General features: G+C 37.7%; 1 protein-coding gene across 5 annotated transcripts in view; it reads right to left on the bottom strand.

The window, feature by feature from the left end:
- Positions 1 to 14,838, bottom strand: part of SWT1 (SWT1 RNA endoribonuclease homolog) — a 33,454-nt gene that overhangs the window by 4,082 nt on the left and 14,534 nt on the right. For 3 of the 5 annotated variants that reach the window (XR_010072153.1, XM_063342907.1, XM_063342906.1), the window contains exons 14-18: positions 13,609 to 13,754; positions 11,979 to 12,187; positions 10,387 to 10,515; positions 1,053 to 1,119; positions 109 to 173 (exon numbers count right to left, since the gene is read on the bottom strand). Coding sequence is in view for 2 of the 5 variants with exons in the window: in XM_063342907.1 (XP_063198977.1) it covers positions 109 to 173; positions 1,053 to 1,119; positions 10,387 to 10,515; positions 11,979 to 12,187; positions 13,609 to 13,754 (616 nt within the window). In the remaining 3 variants the exon portion in view is untranslated. Of the gene's footprint in view, positions 1 to 108; positions 174 to 1,052; positions 1,120 to 2,984; positions 3,173 to 10,386; positions 10,516 to 11,978; positions 12,188 to 13,608; positions 13,755 to 14,838 lie in introns of those variants that run through there. The other 2 variants (XR_010072152.1, XR_010072154.1) reach the window with 2 other exon arrangements.

Below are 14,838 nucleotides of genomic sequence, written 5' to 3'. Positions count from 1 at the left end.
TACAACGGTGGTTGTTTATTACAATTTCTCTTATGGTACGCTGGTTAATACAGCACATGCTAAAATGCTCTCTCCAACCCCATCTGATGCGGTCAGTAATTGGCTTACCGATAGATCTCTTGTGAAACACACTCATAAAGCTCCTCAGCAGTGAATTTTATACTGTTATTTACCTGAAACAAAGAACAAAGAATTAACATAGTAATTAACCAAGCATCACATATCAATTAAAATCATACAGCTGGAGTAACAGATATGGTTAATGTATTACCTAACAGGCTCTCAAGTTGAGACAGTACATCAAAAAAGTCATGCTAGGTATTATAAAATCAAATATTACAAATTAACAATCGTGACTGTATGTAATGGGAGTGATAGATAGCACTCCAGCTCCCTTTTCTAACAATTTCTGCGCAAATCTGGAAGACCTTAAACAATTCTTCCTCCCCTCTTAATTTACCCTATAGTTTTACGGCAAACAAAGTTCTGATTCGGACAGGCGAATATACAAGCCCAAACCCCAAATATATTTTCCAGTATAGGAGAGGCCTGCGAATACGAAATACGTAATATACTAAATGGAAAATACCTCTATTATAGTCCAAACATTTATTTCATTTTCTCTTCTTAAAAATCCTTCAACACAAATGAGGTAAAACTCCATGAATAACCAGTAATTTCAATTTATCTTTTTCCCTGTGTACTGCAGCCATTACTCTGCAGAGCACAATGTACTCGCTTCTTAAAATGACCAGGTCAGGGATGTTTTGGCAACTTCAGCTTCAAGGCTTTTTACTCTCCACAGCGAGTCATCCACCACAAATGAGTGCTCAGCAAGTCAGGCAAGCAATTAAATACCAGTGGAGATTCCAATAACTTTTGGTAGGCGCCAAGCAAAAATAAATTTTAATGTGCAATGCCTAATAAATAAGAGCACATCTTCAAAATTCTAGCTTAGTGGAAACACAATGATGAGACAGCTAACCTCGTAACTACTTTAAGTAAACTGTTACTGAAGTGTATCTGACAAAACATTAAAGAAAACTTCATACCTCGTTGCTTATGAGGACATTATAGAGGGTCCAAATATCTTGGAAACTACTGGTTGGGGTCAAAATTCTGAAAAATAAAAGTTTGGGGATTTTTTTTACACAAGTATAAAAGGATTCCATGGAAGAGTTGAGAAAATAGTCAGAAATGCTTCATGGAAAAAAAAATATCTAATTACTTTCTTTAAACAAGAAGGAAATTCTGATCTTTGAAGAATCTTCCCTTCCACCCATCCCTTTCCACTCCTCTAAAATAATTAAATGAGCTTATTATTCTTATAAGGACTTTCTATGAAGGTTTTTTTCCTAATTAAAAATTCAACTGATGTTTGTATGAGCAATTTCTCTATACAGACGGGAAGAAAAACAGCAATAATTAACGGTCTTTTGTTTCCCATAAGCAAAGCCTGCTATATGAATGTGGAGAAGCAGCAAAGTGACACGCAATACAAAACTTTCCCACATGAGCTACAGCTTTAACGCACTCCCTCCACTATTCTCATGTACAGCTCAAACACTACAATTTACGTATCAGTTTTGCTACTTCTAGTAATAACCAATCCCCCCCCAATATTGAGAAGCGAAAATGGGATTTGACAGCTGTAAAGAGGCGTCTTTATGAAGAAGCTAGCATCATGTGAAATACTAGTATTTCATTTAGCCGCGAATGCACACGGCGGCCAACAACATTGCAGTCTTTTCCCAAAATCTCGTCCTTGCCGACCGCATTCCAAGCAGAGATACCTGCCGTGGAAAAAAGCACCAGCTTTGGTGAAGTTCTGAGAGATGTACACCCATTTTCCACAAGGCTCCAGAAATGATCCAATAAGGAAGTTCTTCTCTCAAAAATTAATTCTCCTTATCTCTTGAAGCAGATATAATTCAGTTATACCTCAGTGTAACTTAATTCATTAAGATTCACTAGGATTCACTCACCAGGAAAAAAACGAACCCTCTTTAACATGACAAAATGTAAGTTAAAAATCTATGTTAAAAACCACATAACACTTTACATATATTAAGAAATACTGATAAAATTCTGCCTTATGTTAAGTTTTAAGTACGTAAGTAATGATTAAGAAAATGACTGGATTTGGAAGAAAAAAAAATTGGAAAAAAAATAAATCTCCTATTTGGGAACCTCTATTTACTTTCCCATGGGAAAGTGCCTGAATTCTCCCCTCCCTCCCCTTGCAAGCTGTAAGCCTTTATAAATGAATTAATTAGGAATTGAAAAAAATCCAGAAAACTAACAGAATAAGTTAAAATTCCCAATTAAAAATGACACTGTATTTTAAACAGGCTGGAAGACCGTGACATACCACAGGACTTATCCTAACTTGTAACTCCGCTGCTTATTTTCATCATGATTTTGCATAGGAATTATCACTGCTACAAAAATTAGTCTCGCATTCTTTCTCCCTTTGTAAAAAGATGTGCCCAGAATTCTTTTTTTCTTTTTTTTTTTTTTTTTTTTTTAAATAAAACACTTAAACCTGCCAACTAAGTCAGCCAGAGAACCAATTGGCTAGTTTTCCTAAAAATACAAAATACCTCAAAGCCTTCAGCCGCTCCCTCAGTGAGAAAGCTCCCAGCTTTGACAGCATAAAACCCTGGCAGAGACAATTTGGCAAACGCCCTTGGGAAGGCTGGGAATCTTGGCATCCCAGTCGAGACTCCCACCCACCAGCTCCGCGTTGCCACCAGCCAGCAACCTCGTCCGCCTAGGACAATACCTCAGCTTTTGTGGTCACATCGCTCATCTGCAACGTAAATAAAGCCTGGGAAAGCGAGGTTTCTACGGCTGACGATTTTCCTGCCACTCTGCCTTCTATTTCATGCAAACAGGAGGAAAGCTTTGGCACGTTTGTTTTCACAAAGCCGAACGCAGAACCGTACAAACCATAAAAGGTAAGATGTTACTAATAACTTCACCTGAAGGCCATTACATATATTGCTACACAGTACGTTGGGGCAAAATATGTTCATCGCTGTGTTTTTCCCGCGGTGCCAAGAACACACGTGCAAGGGTGCAGGGTAAGTCAGGCTGCTGCCACAGCTGAGCTGCCGGTGGGAAACCCAGCCAGGAAAGCTTTCCATAGGAAGGATGGGAGAAAGGGCGGCTGGTGAGAGAAGGAAGAGCTGTATTAATTATCGGCTTCTGGATTTTGTGGAAGATAAACGTATGTACGAGCCACAAAAAGGTGACGGAAGGGACAAAGGCAGGATTCAATGGTGCTGTCTTTCCCTTTGACTACACGGCATCTCCACCTGGCTACTTCTGTTCAGCTGACTTCTACCTTCCCAGGCCAGGGAAATGGCTAAAAACTTCAAGTTTCACTCCATCCTTCTTAGCAAGACTAGGTTTAAAGAAAGCCAGTTTGAAAGTAATTTCTGAAGCAATATTAGACCGGAATTCCAAGGTCATTCTTAGTCCCCTCTGGTCATACACAGACCTGTGTATGAAAGCAGCCAACACGCTGCCCGCATTCCCTTTCCCTTCACAAACGTACCACCGCCAAAGCATCAGCATCACATACGCTCTATTTGATCTTTTCTCACTGAAGGGAGAAAGTAAACAATTTATTTATTAAAGTTTCTGTACCTTGATACCAGTTAGGATGCTGCAGACTTAATTATTCCGTTGCTGTTTCCCAGACTACACACTGAACAAGGTAACCTTGTATTCATTTCTCGTGAGGACAGAAAATTGAAAAACACACTTATTTTGGTACTGCTGACCAAAGTGTACTAGCAAACTGCTAACATTATCATTTTGGCTCACTATACGTTACCAGACCCCAGGCAATGTACAAACTGGCCCTGTTTCCAGTGCTTTGGAAAAAAAAAACGCACAAGTAAAACGCGTAAATAAGCATACAAGTAACAACGTTAAATCCTGTCACTTATTTTATGGCGTTTGCTTGGATTATGGCGTTGATTCTGGGTTTATAACATGAAATGAGAAGTCCAACATTTGGCTCAAAGCTCTACAATATCTTCAAATAAAAGACGTTTGTTGTTTTCAAGGAAGAGCTACTGCTACACACGGAAAACTGAAAAGAAGTTGGTGAGAAGAGCTTGCACAGTAACCTCCCCCCACAAATTCTTAACAGGTCAGCATTCATAAAACATGTTTATTGCTGTTTTCAACTAAATAGGAACTTGAATACAAGCTCCAGTCTTGGAATATATTTTTCTGTAGAAAACTGTAACTCATTCCTGTCTGCAGGGCAATGATTTCAGACCACCGCTGCTGTCTACTGGTTTTAATCATTTTATGTTCTTTTCTTCTTCTGTAGCCACCATTTTGTTTTCTGGAAAATAAAAATTTCAAGAGACGATATACACTGGGTAACCCAGACATGTTTGTATGCACATGGACTGCGTCTCTTACTTCATTAAATCATGTTGATCTTATTTTCATCAAAGTTTCTCAGTGGAAAAAAAAGTCTGCCTCAGCTATAGAAGTACGCGTAGAGAACACCCTCTAAATTAATAATACATGAAGCAAATGGGCTCTTCTGCAAAACTCTTCTAAAGAGCAATCTGAATCTCAGTATTGTGAGCACCGCAGCATTTAACCACTGCTCTTGTTTCTCTCTCAACACAACATCAAATATATTTCAAAAGCAGAGGGTGGAAGGCCACTGAATCACTTTGCCTTTCCTATCGACACAGCCATGCAAAACCAAACTACAAATGACCCCACATTATCCACTTCAACTTGTAATTAATCCAAACATCACGTTCTGAGCAGGTGTTGGCAGGGATGCTGGGTGACACGAAAGCTGGACTGACATTAAAATGCAAGTTGTTGATCAAGCTAAAAACTATAGTGTAGTTCTATGCATTTTTCTGAAAATATTTAGTACGTGAGGTAGAGAAGAGCACGTCAGAGAAAGACACCAAAAGTGACTATGGGTCACTCCGGTTACAAAACAGAGCTGAAATACTGTTCTTGGGGCAGCAGGGAGAAAGGAGAGAGTCAGACATAATGATTTCTATCTCGTAAGCAATAGGTCTTCTCACTTGGAACCTTTCTTTACCTACTGTCACTCATCTGATGCTAAACGTGTGCAGAGAGTGTAAGATACGATAATCAAAAATGGAAATGGACAGGAAATAGCTCAAGACGTGGTTCCTCACTTGTGCAGGGAGAAGATCTGGGAAACAAGCAAAGCCTATTTGGAAAGGATCAGAAAATTAACGTACCAAATAGAAGGAAAAAAAAAACCCAACCCACCAGGCAATCTGGCAAGGAAAGCAGGTCAGCCTGCCAGCTGCCCACAAACACTACAATTCTGGGCAATGACAAGTAAAGCATATGGATAAAAGTCGTATGAGACTACGTGGTAATCACTCTCAAATGTGGCCAAACCTCTGTACCTCAGTATTTGTCACACTAAGCCGTTCCTCTTTAACAGTTGTATGTAATCGCCTGTGGCATGAGACTGATAAAATTGTCACAAAGCATTAACCAATTCAATAAATCCCTACAGTTAATCAAAAAGGCATATGACTTAATCATATCAAAGCCAATTCAACCCATTAAAAGTCCCATTTAACCTCACTGTCAGAATATAAGGGCAGTAAAAAAAGACAAGAAATGGAAAACCAAAACTTCTATGCAGCTTATTAACAACTCCTCATTACACTACACTACAATAAGGGATTCGAACTGGCATTACAATGATCAACACATGCCAGAGTTTTGTTCAACATCAACCTATTGGGAAATGAAGGGTATTTTTCCCAAAATAAAGTCAAGGTCATGCTTTCTTCTATTGTAGAAGAAGTACTTCAGATGTCAGATCCTAGGGCCACTTTGTCTAGACGCCTATTCTCTAGCTTTGCAAGGTCAGAAAGGACCATGGCTTTCACAGCGCTAACTCATTTATTCGAACTTCTCTGCTTTTTAGACTGGCTTAAAGGCTACAAGGCTTAAGCAGCTGCCACAGCATCACCTCTGCCCTGCACCTTGTTAAGCGCTGGCCAATTTCAGCTGTATTTGCCAGAGGGAGAGGTCTTGACCTTTATAATTTCCTACAGCTCTCATTAAAATAGGCAGAAGAGCAAAGGACAAATTGGGACCCCGGCAGCAGAGAAGGCCGTAGGGAAGTTCCAGTGTAACAGGAGATGGCAAAGAATCCACATAGGAAAGGAAACACTACAACTGAGAGAAACCTTTTTGTCAGATACTGCCCATTTTCAACTATATCAGAGACAATAATTAAACTAAAGGATACAATACTACAGAAAGATGAGCTTTGGAAATGCTATTAGTGATGAAAAGTGTTTTTTTAATTAGTAGCCGAGGGGATGTTTCCACATTCCTGCTGACCCCTGGGGAGGCACATTTCTACACACAATGCCTCTCTGCAAAATGCCTTGCGGCTCATCCGACCCTAATCCTGCTCCCAGCTGTGCCAATCTGACTATGTGTGGTCAAAAACACTCCACAGAGGCGGTATAAATCCTTCTTCTGCTCACCATTTGGAATTTATACAAATTCCAAATTGTTGTTCAGAGATGAGCTGACAGGTAGCACCGTAAGCCAGATCTGCCACTAAAAAAAGGCAGAGGAAATCATGCCCTGTGTTGTATAACGTTTAAACGCGGTATTTCCAACACCCATTTCTCATTCACAGTAAATTGTGTTTACCTTGGAAAACTGCATAAAGCCCAGCTCCCTGAGCCTGAAATTTACATGGAAAGTAACTTAACTGTTCTCCTTTAGTGAGTTAAGTACATTTCAGCTTTCACCTAAATAAATTAAAAAATAAATAAATAAAATAAAATTTACTAGTGGTAGGAAAGTCAAGTACTTTTTGAACTGGGAGTAAATCTCCATTTTATTTCCAGAAGGAGACTGCATGTGGAGGAAGATTAAAAGTAGAGCTCTTAAACTAGAGACCTTATGCTAGAAATTTCTAAATGTCATGGCAGCCAAAGGGAAGGAAGACAATTTTCTAACTGGACACCAAGAAAATGAAATCTCAATCCCTCCACTGACTAGCTGAATAAACAAAGAGAAAACAGCTTCTCTACATCTGTAGAATTCTGGTTTTAAATTAATAAAACTGTAGAAACGGTTTTAAATTATTTAATCCCCAAACGTTCAATTCAGTGAACTTCAAGTCAAATATATCTCATATATACCCCCCCATTAGCGATACCTTGCAAGGCATTCTGCACTACTTAGAATAAAATCTGTAAAGATTGATTATCTGTGCTAAGTTCTTAAACATCTCTGCTCTCCAAAGATGAAGGCCCTGAACAACTTCCAGCAGAATCACTGGAAGAATTTCCACAAGTGATGAAAGATTTGGCACAAACTTGAAAACCCTGAGTTGCAGAAATACTTCTGTTGCCTCAAAGAGCTTCTTGAAAACAAAGAAGTTTTCAAAGATAATTATTTTAATTTATTTTAAAGATTTAAGACACCTAAAATTACGTCCCCTAATTTAACTGATTCCAAATAATACTCAACCCAAATAATACAGAACATAAATACAAGTATAAACCACCACTGAAAACAGTCAGAAATGTTATTCAAACCAAAATTATTTAAAAACCTGTCATTGTTTTACACTTCTACTTGAAGTATACATTTCAGAGGTTTAATAATCTTTGTTCGTTACTAGTCAATGTAATATACCTCAACATACATAATACCCTCTGCCATCAAAAGTGGAAAATAAGTATTTTATGCTCACTTTTTAAGTGAGTAAATCTCAAGAACACACTGGTGTAACAACGGTTGCGAGCATCAGCTATATTTGATGCGACGACTAACACATGCTTGTTTAAATACATTCCTGCTGCCAAAAGAAGCAGGTAGGTAATCAACAGTTGCTAACCCTTTCAGAGCTGAAGTACTGTAAAACGTTTATGGCATGCAGTATTTTGCAGTATAAATGCCATTCTGCTACCAATGCTGTCAGAGGAAAAAGCAAAGACGAAATTAAAAATCTGTATGATATGCCAAAAGTTAGAAAAATAGGGTAAGATGCAAAAAGCTGTTACTAAGACCTCTTCCATGAACCAGCTCTTCGCCCGCCACCCCGCCTTTAGATATCTGTATGTGTCATAAACATGTTCTAGTCATCAAGTCTGAATAGCTGTAGTAGTGCCACTAGTATAGTATATTTTTTTTTGACGAATGGTATCATTACACACATTTATCTCAAGAAGAGTGAATGTGCTTTTCTAATTGTTTTTAGCAATCTGAAAATCTGAACTTTTAATGAAGTTGAACTTTCAATATCACTTATTTGTAAAACTTCCGAACTTTCATAAGACAGTTTCTCTCTTTTTTGTTCTGGACAGCAAGGGATAGAAGGTAACACGGAAAAGACTTGTATTTTATCATGAAAAGCTGTATTACCTGCAAATATTCAAGCTAGAACTTTTTCACTACTTTTTCTCCAGATGCCTCCTTTTCTGCAATCACACCATTAGATTAACTATAAATCACTGAAAGGATTTTTTTAAAAAAAAAAAAAAATCAAGAAAAATAAATATACTCTAAGTTCAGTTTTACAAAGGCTGAACAACCTACGCAAACTGAGCCTCCCTCTTTCTTTCGAAAACTTCAGACTTTTTGTTTTAATATTCTGTAATATATATATAAAGCTTCAATGATTCATAAATGTGGCTTCTGACTCTTTGGAAAACCTACTCAGAGTTCTCAAACTAACTTAAATACCTACACTCAAGACTAAGCCAGAAGATTCCATGTTACAGTTTCTCTGAATTTCTTGTGCCACGATGCCACCTACTGCAACTCTGCAACAACCTCAGAGCAGGCATTTCCCAATGCAACCATGCAGGAAAACGACTTCACTCCAAGAATCATCCTGGATGCATAAATACTGTATTCCCATTTAGCAGTCAAAAAGAAAATTTTTTAAAAGTATGAAAGGAATTTTGGAAGCCATTTCATAAGTGTTATTGAGTGTCATGGTAATCACGTGGAACCGAAAATAGCCTCTCCGTTTCAAGTGAAGTCAAATGGCAGAATCCCGTTTGTCTTTGCTCACAATATTCTCATAGCTCTAATCAAGAAAATACATCTTTTGTAAAACAGATTTCTCGGATATCATGTTAGACTTTTTCATTTTTACAGCATTTTCCCATAACGGGAAATACAGGAGATAAACAGTTTTCACTGAAAGAAATAAAAAATGTCCTTTGTTATAGCCACATGAAGTTTTAATGAAACACCTCTGTAACACAGAAATAACAACACCGAAGCAACATATTCCCATTAAATCTCATCCACCACATATATAAACTGATACCACAGGATTTCTTACAAGAACTTTAGGACTGGAATGAAAAGAACCAAGTTTAGCAGTAACCTGCTTTATTAAAACAATTTTTTTAGACAAAAAACTGACATTGCCACTACTAAAATCTAATCTCAACTGGGAGTACTAAACCAAACAATCGCAATGAAAACGGATCAATTACCACCAAGCTATTCTAGCTCACATTTCTACCCATATGTTTCAGTCTTTCCCTGCTCCAGAAGTGCCGTGACAGGTCAGACCTCACACTTCCCAACTGGGATAACCATACGCCCACACTTGGCAGGACTGTTGTGGTAAGTATAGCATAAGGACTGTGACCCTTCAGGACAGATTGCAAAGAACAGCGCTAAGTACTGATAGAGCAAGTTTGAATATTCACTACTGCGATAGAATGATTGAAAAAACACTTCTTGAAAAAGATTATATGCTTATTAGATAATCTCTAACAATGCTTTAACAGATAGCTTATGCTTTCTGAAGCTTTAAAAAACAGAAGGAAGACAGAGGGAATATTATCCTTCCTAAACTGAGAGTCCAGCTGACTGGTTGCCATTGTTACTGCTGCAATATAGGTTTTGTCTCATGAAGAACAATCTAGAATTTGTAACAATGAAGTCCCAAAACTTTATGTCCTTCTCTATATCAGAAGTTTGTCCCTATTCCAGTGGGCCTCACATTTGAAAAACAAATATTCTGAATTATTCAAAGTTCTTGCCATCAGACCTCATTTATTAGTTATTCATGTCGTAGTTCCACTTATACTCTGAGCAGAGGTGAGTTGCTCATCATCAAATACTGGAAAACAAGTCCCAAGCCATAAAAGAAAATTCACTACAAAAGATCTGAACATCTGCAACAGTTTCTTATTCTTTTGCTACCAAGAAATGGTTCTAGGTAGCCTTGATATCAAGATTTTTACTGAAAATCATGTAACTAAGCACACATAATAAACTGTAGTTTGGCACGACTTTTAGTGACTGTTACTAGCAGTAGCTTTTATGACTAGCTTAAATGCTTACCTACTAATTCCTTCACGGATACCATTCACAGCTGCCAACAGTTTCTGCAGACCTAAAAAAGCTTCTTCAAAGGAAGACTTTGCAGTCACAGTTACTGTGTTGGGGTCCAACTTTTGGAAAATTTCAATACTAATATTAGAAAGAAAGAAAAGACATTCAAAAGCAGTTAATAAAAATCCTCAAAATTCAGAGAAATACAGTATTTATTATATGCATTGTATTTTGACTATTAAAGAAAAACAAGGTCAAGTGTAAATCTATACTAAAACTATGTTATCTAAAATAGTCTTAGAATAAATAGTAGAAAAAACATGCCCTAAAATCATACTTCTCTGTTTAAAATTTTCCTATATAACAGTATTTTACCTTCCCTGCAATAGTTGTGCTGGGATGATGAGCTGCAGAGCACTCATGAAGAATTATCCCCACAGCGGCGAGATTAGTATTTTCTTGACATGAGCAATAAGAGCGTGAAATTACCTTTGATTCTAAAATTTTATCCTCTTTTCACAGGATGGTCTTTAACAGGTGGCAAGAGCCAACATTTAAGTTGCATTTTCTTTATAAAGTGGTACACTGGAAAGAGTGTATTCCTTGATGCCTATACGAAACCTTCAAATTCACAATTTCTATCCCAGGAAGAGAACTGTTCAGTAAGAGACTGTTTTCTGGCACAGATCCTTAGCTGACCTGAACACCACACCGAGCCATCTCCTGACCAGCTTCAGTTCAGACTAATTTGCACTGGTGCAAGCCCAGAGCGCTTATACTGGTGCAGCTCTACAGTGCATTCAAACGCTAGTGTGGAAACAGCATCGGTAGAGTTATTATCACTATTTGTTAGGTGACTCCTTGACAGACCACCAAAAATTGAGTTCATTTGTGCCTGATGTTAACTCAGTGTCTCTCCTTTGAAAAGATTTCGGATTAAGACTACAAAAAGAAAACACAGTATTTATTCAGTTTTTGTGATAGCATCCAAACTCATCTCAGTGATTTTCAAGCAGATTTTTCAAAAATAACCAAAACACTAACAATGGTAAAACATCTAGATGGAGGGTGGTTTAATTTTATGGAATTTTGAGTTTAGACGAAAAAAGAAACTCAACACTAGATTCTACATTTGGATTTTAGAGTGAAGGATTTTGCTTAACAGGAAAACTTATTAGAAGTTTAAAAAAAAAAAAACACTGAACAATTTTGCATAGGCTAGTATACCTCCACAGGTCTTCGAAAGAAAATAACCTGAGAAAACTTAGAGCTTGAATTCCTATTTTTCATGGATAAAGATGAGATTTCCATGGATGGCTCACTTCTGTGGCTTTTACAGGGTTTTCAACACCATTCTCTAAGGCAACTTATTTCAGCCACTGTCCAGAAAAAGAGCAGCAGACTAGACAGACCACTGACTACATCCACATAACAATTTGTATGCTCCTAACTTGTGTGGGTTTTTTTTTTGTCAATTTTGATTAATTACTAATAGCATCTTATCTAAAATAGGAAAAAACCAAAAGCAAGCAATTTCTAAAGTGTGTTTGAAAATTATGTAAGGTTATGTAGAAGTTCTGAATTTCTTCAGCGTACCATACCTGTACAAGTTCATTGTATTCCATACACCTTCAAGGACTGACCAGATTTCCTGGTGCCTGTTTTCTTGAGCTACATGAAAGCTTGGATGTATCTTTTTTTCTTCGCAGTTTTGAAGATTTGGTGCCATTGCTTCCATTTTTTCACATACAGCATTTTCTGAAAGAACCATGATGTCTTCTGATAAATCCTGCTCACTGTCTGACCTCACCTTATAAAACAGTTTAGCAAACAAATAATGAGTGTATTTGGTTCCTAACTAAGAAAACTTGAGAACTTCTACTTTTTTTTTTAAAGCACTGCTCAAAAAAGCAAGGCAGATTTCTTCTAGTCATAACCATCTTTATTATAGTTTCTGGATAGAAAGCTTCTCTCAATCTTTCACCAATACATCTTCTAGATGTATGTAGGGCTGAGGGGAGACCTCATTGCCCTCTCCAACTACCTGAAAGGAGGTTGGAGAGAGGTGGGTATTGGCCTCTTCTCCCAGGTGAATAACGACAGGACCAGAGGAAATGGTCTGAAGTTGCGGCAGGGGAGGTTTAGATTAGATATTAGGAAGAATTACTTTACTGAAAGAGTGGTCAGGCACTGGAACAGCCTGCCCAGGGAGGTGGTTGAGTCACCATCCCTAGAGGTATTTAAGAAACATCTAGATCTGGCACTTCAGGGCATGCTGTAGTGGCAGAGATTGTAGGTTGTTTGTTTGTGGTGGTTGTTTTGTTTTTGTGTGTGTGTGTGTGCGCGCGCGCATGTACGCACGCGCGCAAAGGGAAACCCTGTGCCAAAGCATCCCAGGCACGGTAAGCTGGTAGAAATGAGAAACGCTTCTTACTCTTACTCCCTATCCCATGACTGATGGCACATTTTCCTCTGCAACAGCCCAAAGTATTTATCTACTCATTTGGTAAAATGGTTCAGAAAGTTTGTCCAAGCTAAACTGAAACTGATGTGGCACAACCTTGTCTGTGTAAGGGCAGTTCCTTGTGAAGTGAGTGGGCAGGACAGGGAGAGCGAAAATGAGTTTTCAGACAGAAAGCTTGTTTCTTACAGCAGCAGCGCTCACAGAACTGCAGACTAAGTGCCTGACTGCAATGCACACAGAAGTTAAGCGCAGCAGACAATCAAGACTCAGGACATCCCCATTAACGATCAGAAAGCACATGATACAAGCAAGTCTTTTCTTCACGTGCAGCACCAGAGCTACCAAGACAACGAAAGCTGAAATAGCTCGCCTAGGAATAGTAATATTGGAACAATGTCAGAAGTAGAAACAACAATTCTAATTTTAATCTTTAAAACCCTTTTCCATCAGCTACAAACACAAGAGAAAACCAAGACATTCTTCCTGAAAGCAGCTAAATAATGTTTTTCAGTCACCTTCCCAATACTAACACATTTATATTAGGACCAAAAAAGCCTACCAAGCATATACATAAAGGCAGATATTTGCTACATGAATATAAGAGTTACATTTGGGGTCTATTAATTTTGAAAACACTCTAGCAACAACATTTCATGTGATAATTTTTTGAAATTATGGGAATAATTTAGAAATCTAAGCCAGGCTTGTAACAGGAACACGGAGCAATGTCAAGATGTCAGGTGAGCGAATACTAAAGCTGCCCTTACCTCTGTAAGTGTTTGGTGTAGTTTATTCACTTCAGCGTAGGCCTGGGGAAGTACGCCGTTATAGTCTGACCTTGAACTGAAAGCATGGAGTAATTTTTTGGATTCCTGGAGCAAGATACCCACTGTTGTGGAGTCAACTGTTTTACCTGGTATTTACACAGTAACATGGGAAATGAGGAAAAAAAAAAGGTATTAGATGTTAGGATTTATCAATCTCAGGAGGCAAATTTAATACTGAAATATCTCTATTAACTTGAAAATGGTTCCGAAGCATTATAGATATAACAGTCTCAAGAGAAACATGTGTGAGATTAAGATTTTCTGGCTTCTTAATCAAGGCTTCCAAATTTATCCCAGGATCTGACAAGAGGATCAACTCCAATATCTAAAATAATTCTGCAGAAGAGCAATATCTGAAATGCGGTATACCAGTTAAAAACAAATCTTTAAATAAATGAAAGGGTTTGGGGGTTTCTTTGGTGGGCTTTTTTTGAAAACAAACCTCCCTGCCCTCATCTATCACATTAAGTAGTCTTTACTCCTTCACAATTTATCTGGCAAATGCAGATAATTCGGCCATACATAACATGGTGGCAAAGGAGGGAGAAAGATTATTTCCTTTTAAAAATAGCTCACAGACTTTGGTGACCATTAATATATACATTCATTACAATGTTTTTCCCCTGATTTTTTGCAGGTAGATAGAGATGTGTGAAATAAGTTCTTAAATGCCTGATAATGTCCATACATTTGCTTTTACTATCTTTCTATAAAAAATAGAAAAAAAGCCAGCAGAATACTGAATTACAAGAAAGGGGGGAAAAAAGTAAAAAAAAAGAAAGACACATTTCAGAAATAATTTTCGTGATTTTTGCAGGTGATATTTAGAATATCTGAGACCAAAGCCTGGACAGACTTGATCTTTGCACAAGCTTTCTTTTTCCTTTCTTTTTTTTTTTTTTCATGTAATTCATAGCTCATCAATTTCAGTTTAATTCTGGCTTTAAGGCTATATAGCGTTGTGATTTTGTCACGCATCCACTGAATAAATTGTAGATCAATACAAAAGTAGATAAAGACTGTCCAATGTATGGCTCCATTTGGATAATCTTAAATTGGAGAAAAAAAAAAAAAAAAGCAGAAGCAGATGGAACACATTACTATTTGACCATACCGAGTACATGCCTTTTCAAAGTATCTACTTTTGTTAACTACTAAAACCAGAACAGT

Source organism: Chroicocephalus ridibundus, chromosome 8 (genome assembly GCF_963924245.1).
Source record: "Chroicocephalus ridibundus chromosome 8, bChrRid1.1, whole genome shotgun sequence".
Classification (NCBI taxonomy): domain Eukaryota; kingdom Metazoa; phylum Chordata; class Aves; order Charadriiformes; family Laridae; genus Chroicocephalus; species Chroicocephalus ridibundus.
This window is presented reverse-complemented; position numbering and strand designations above follow the sequence as displayed.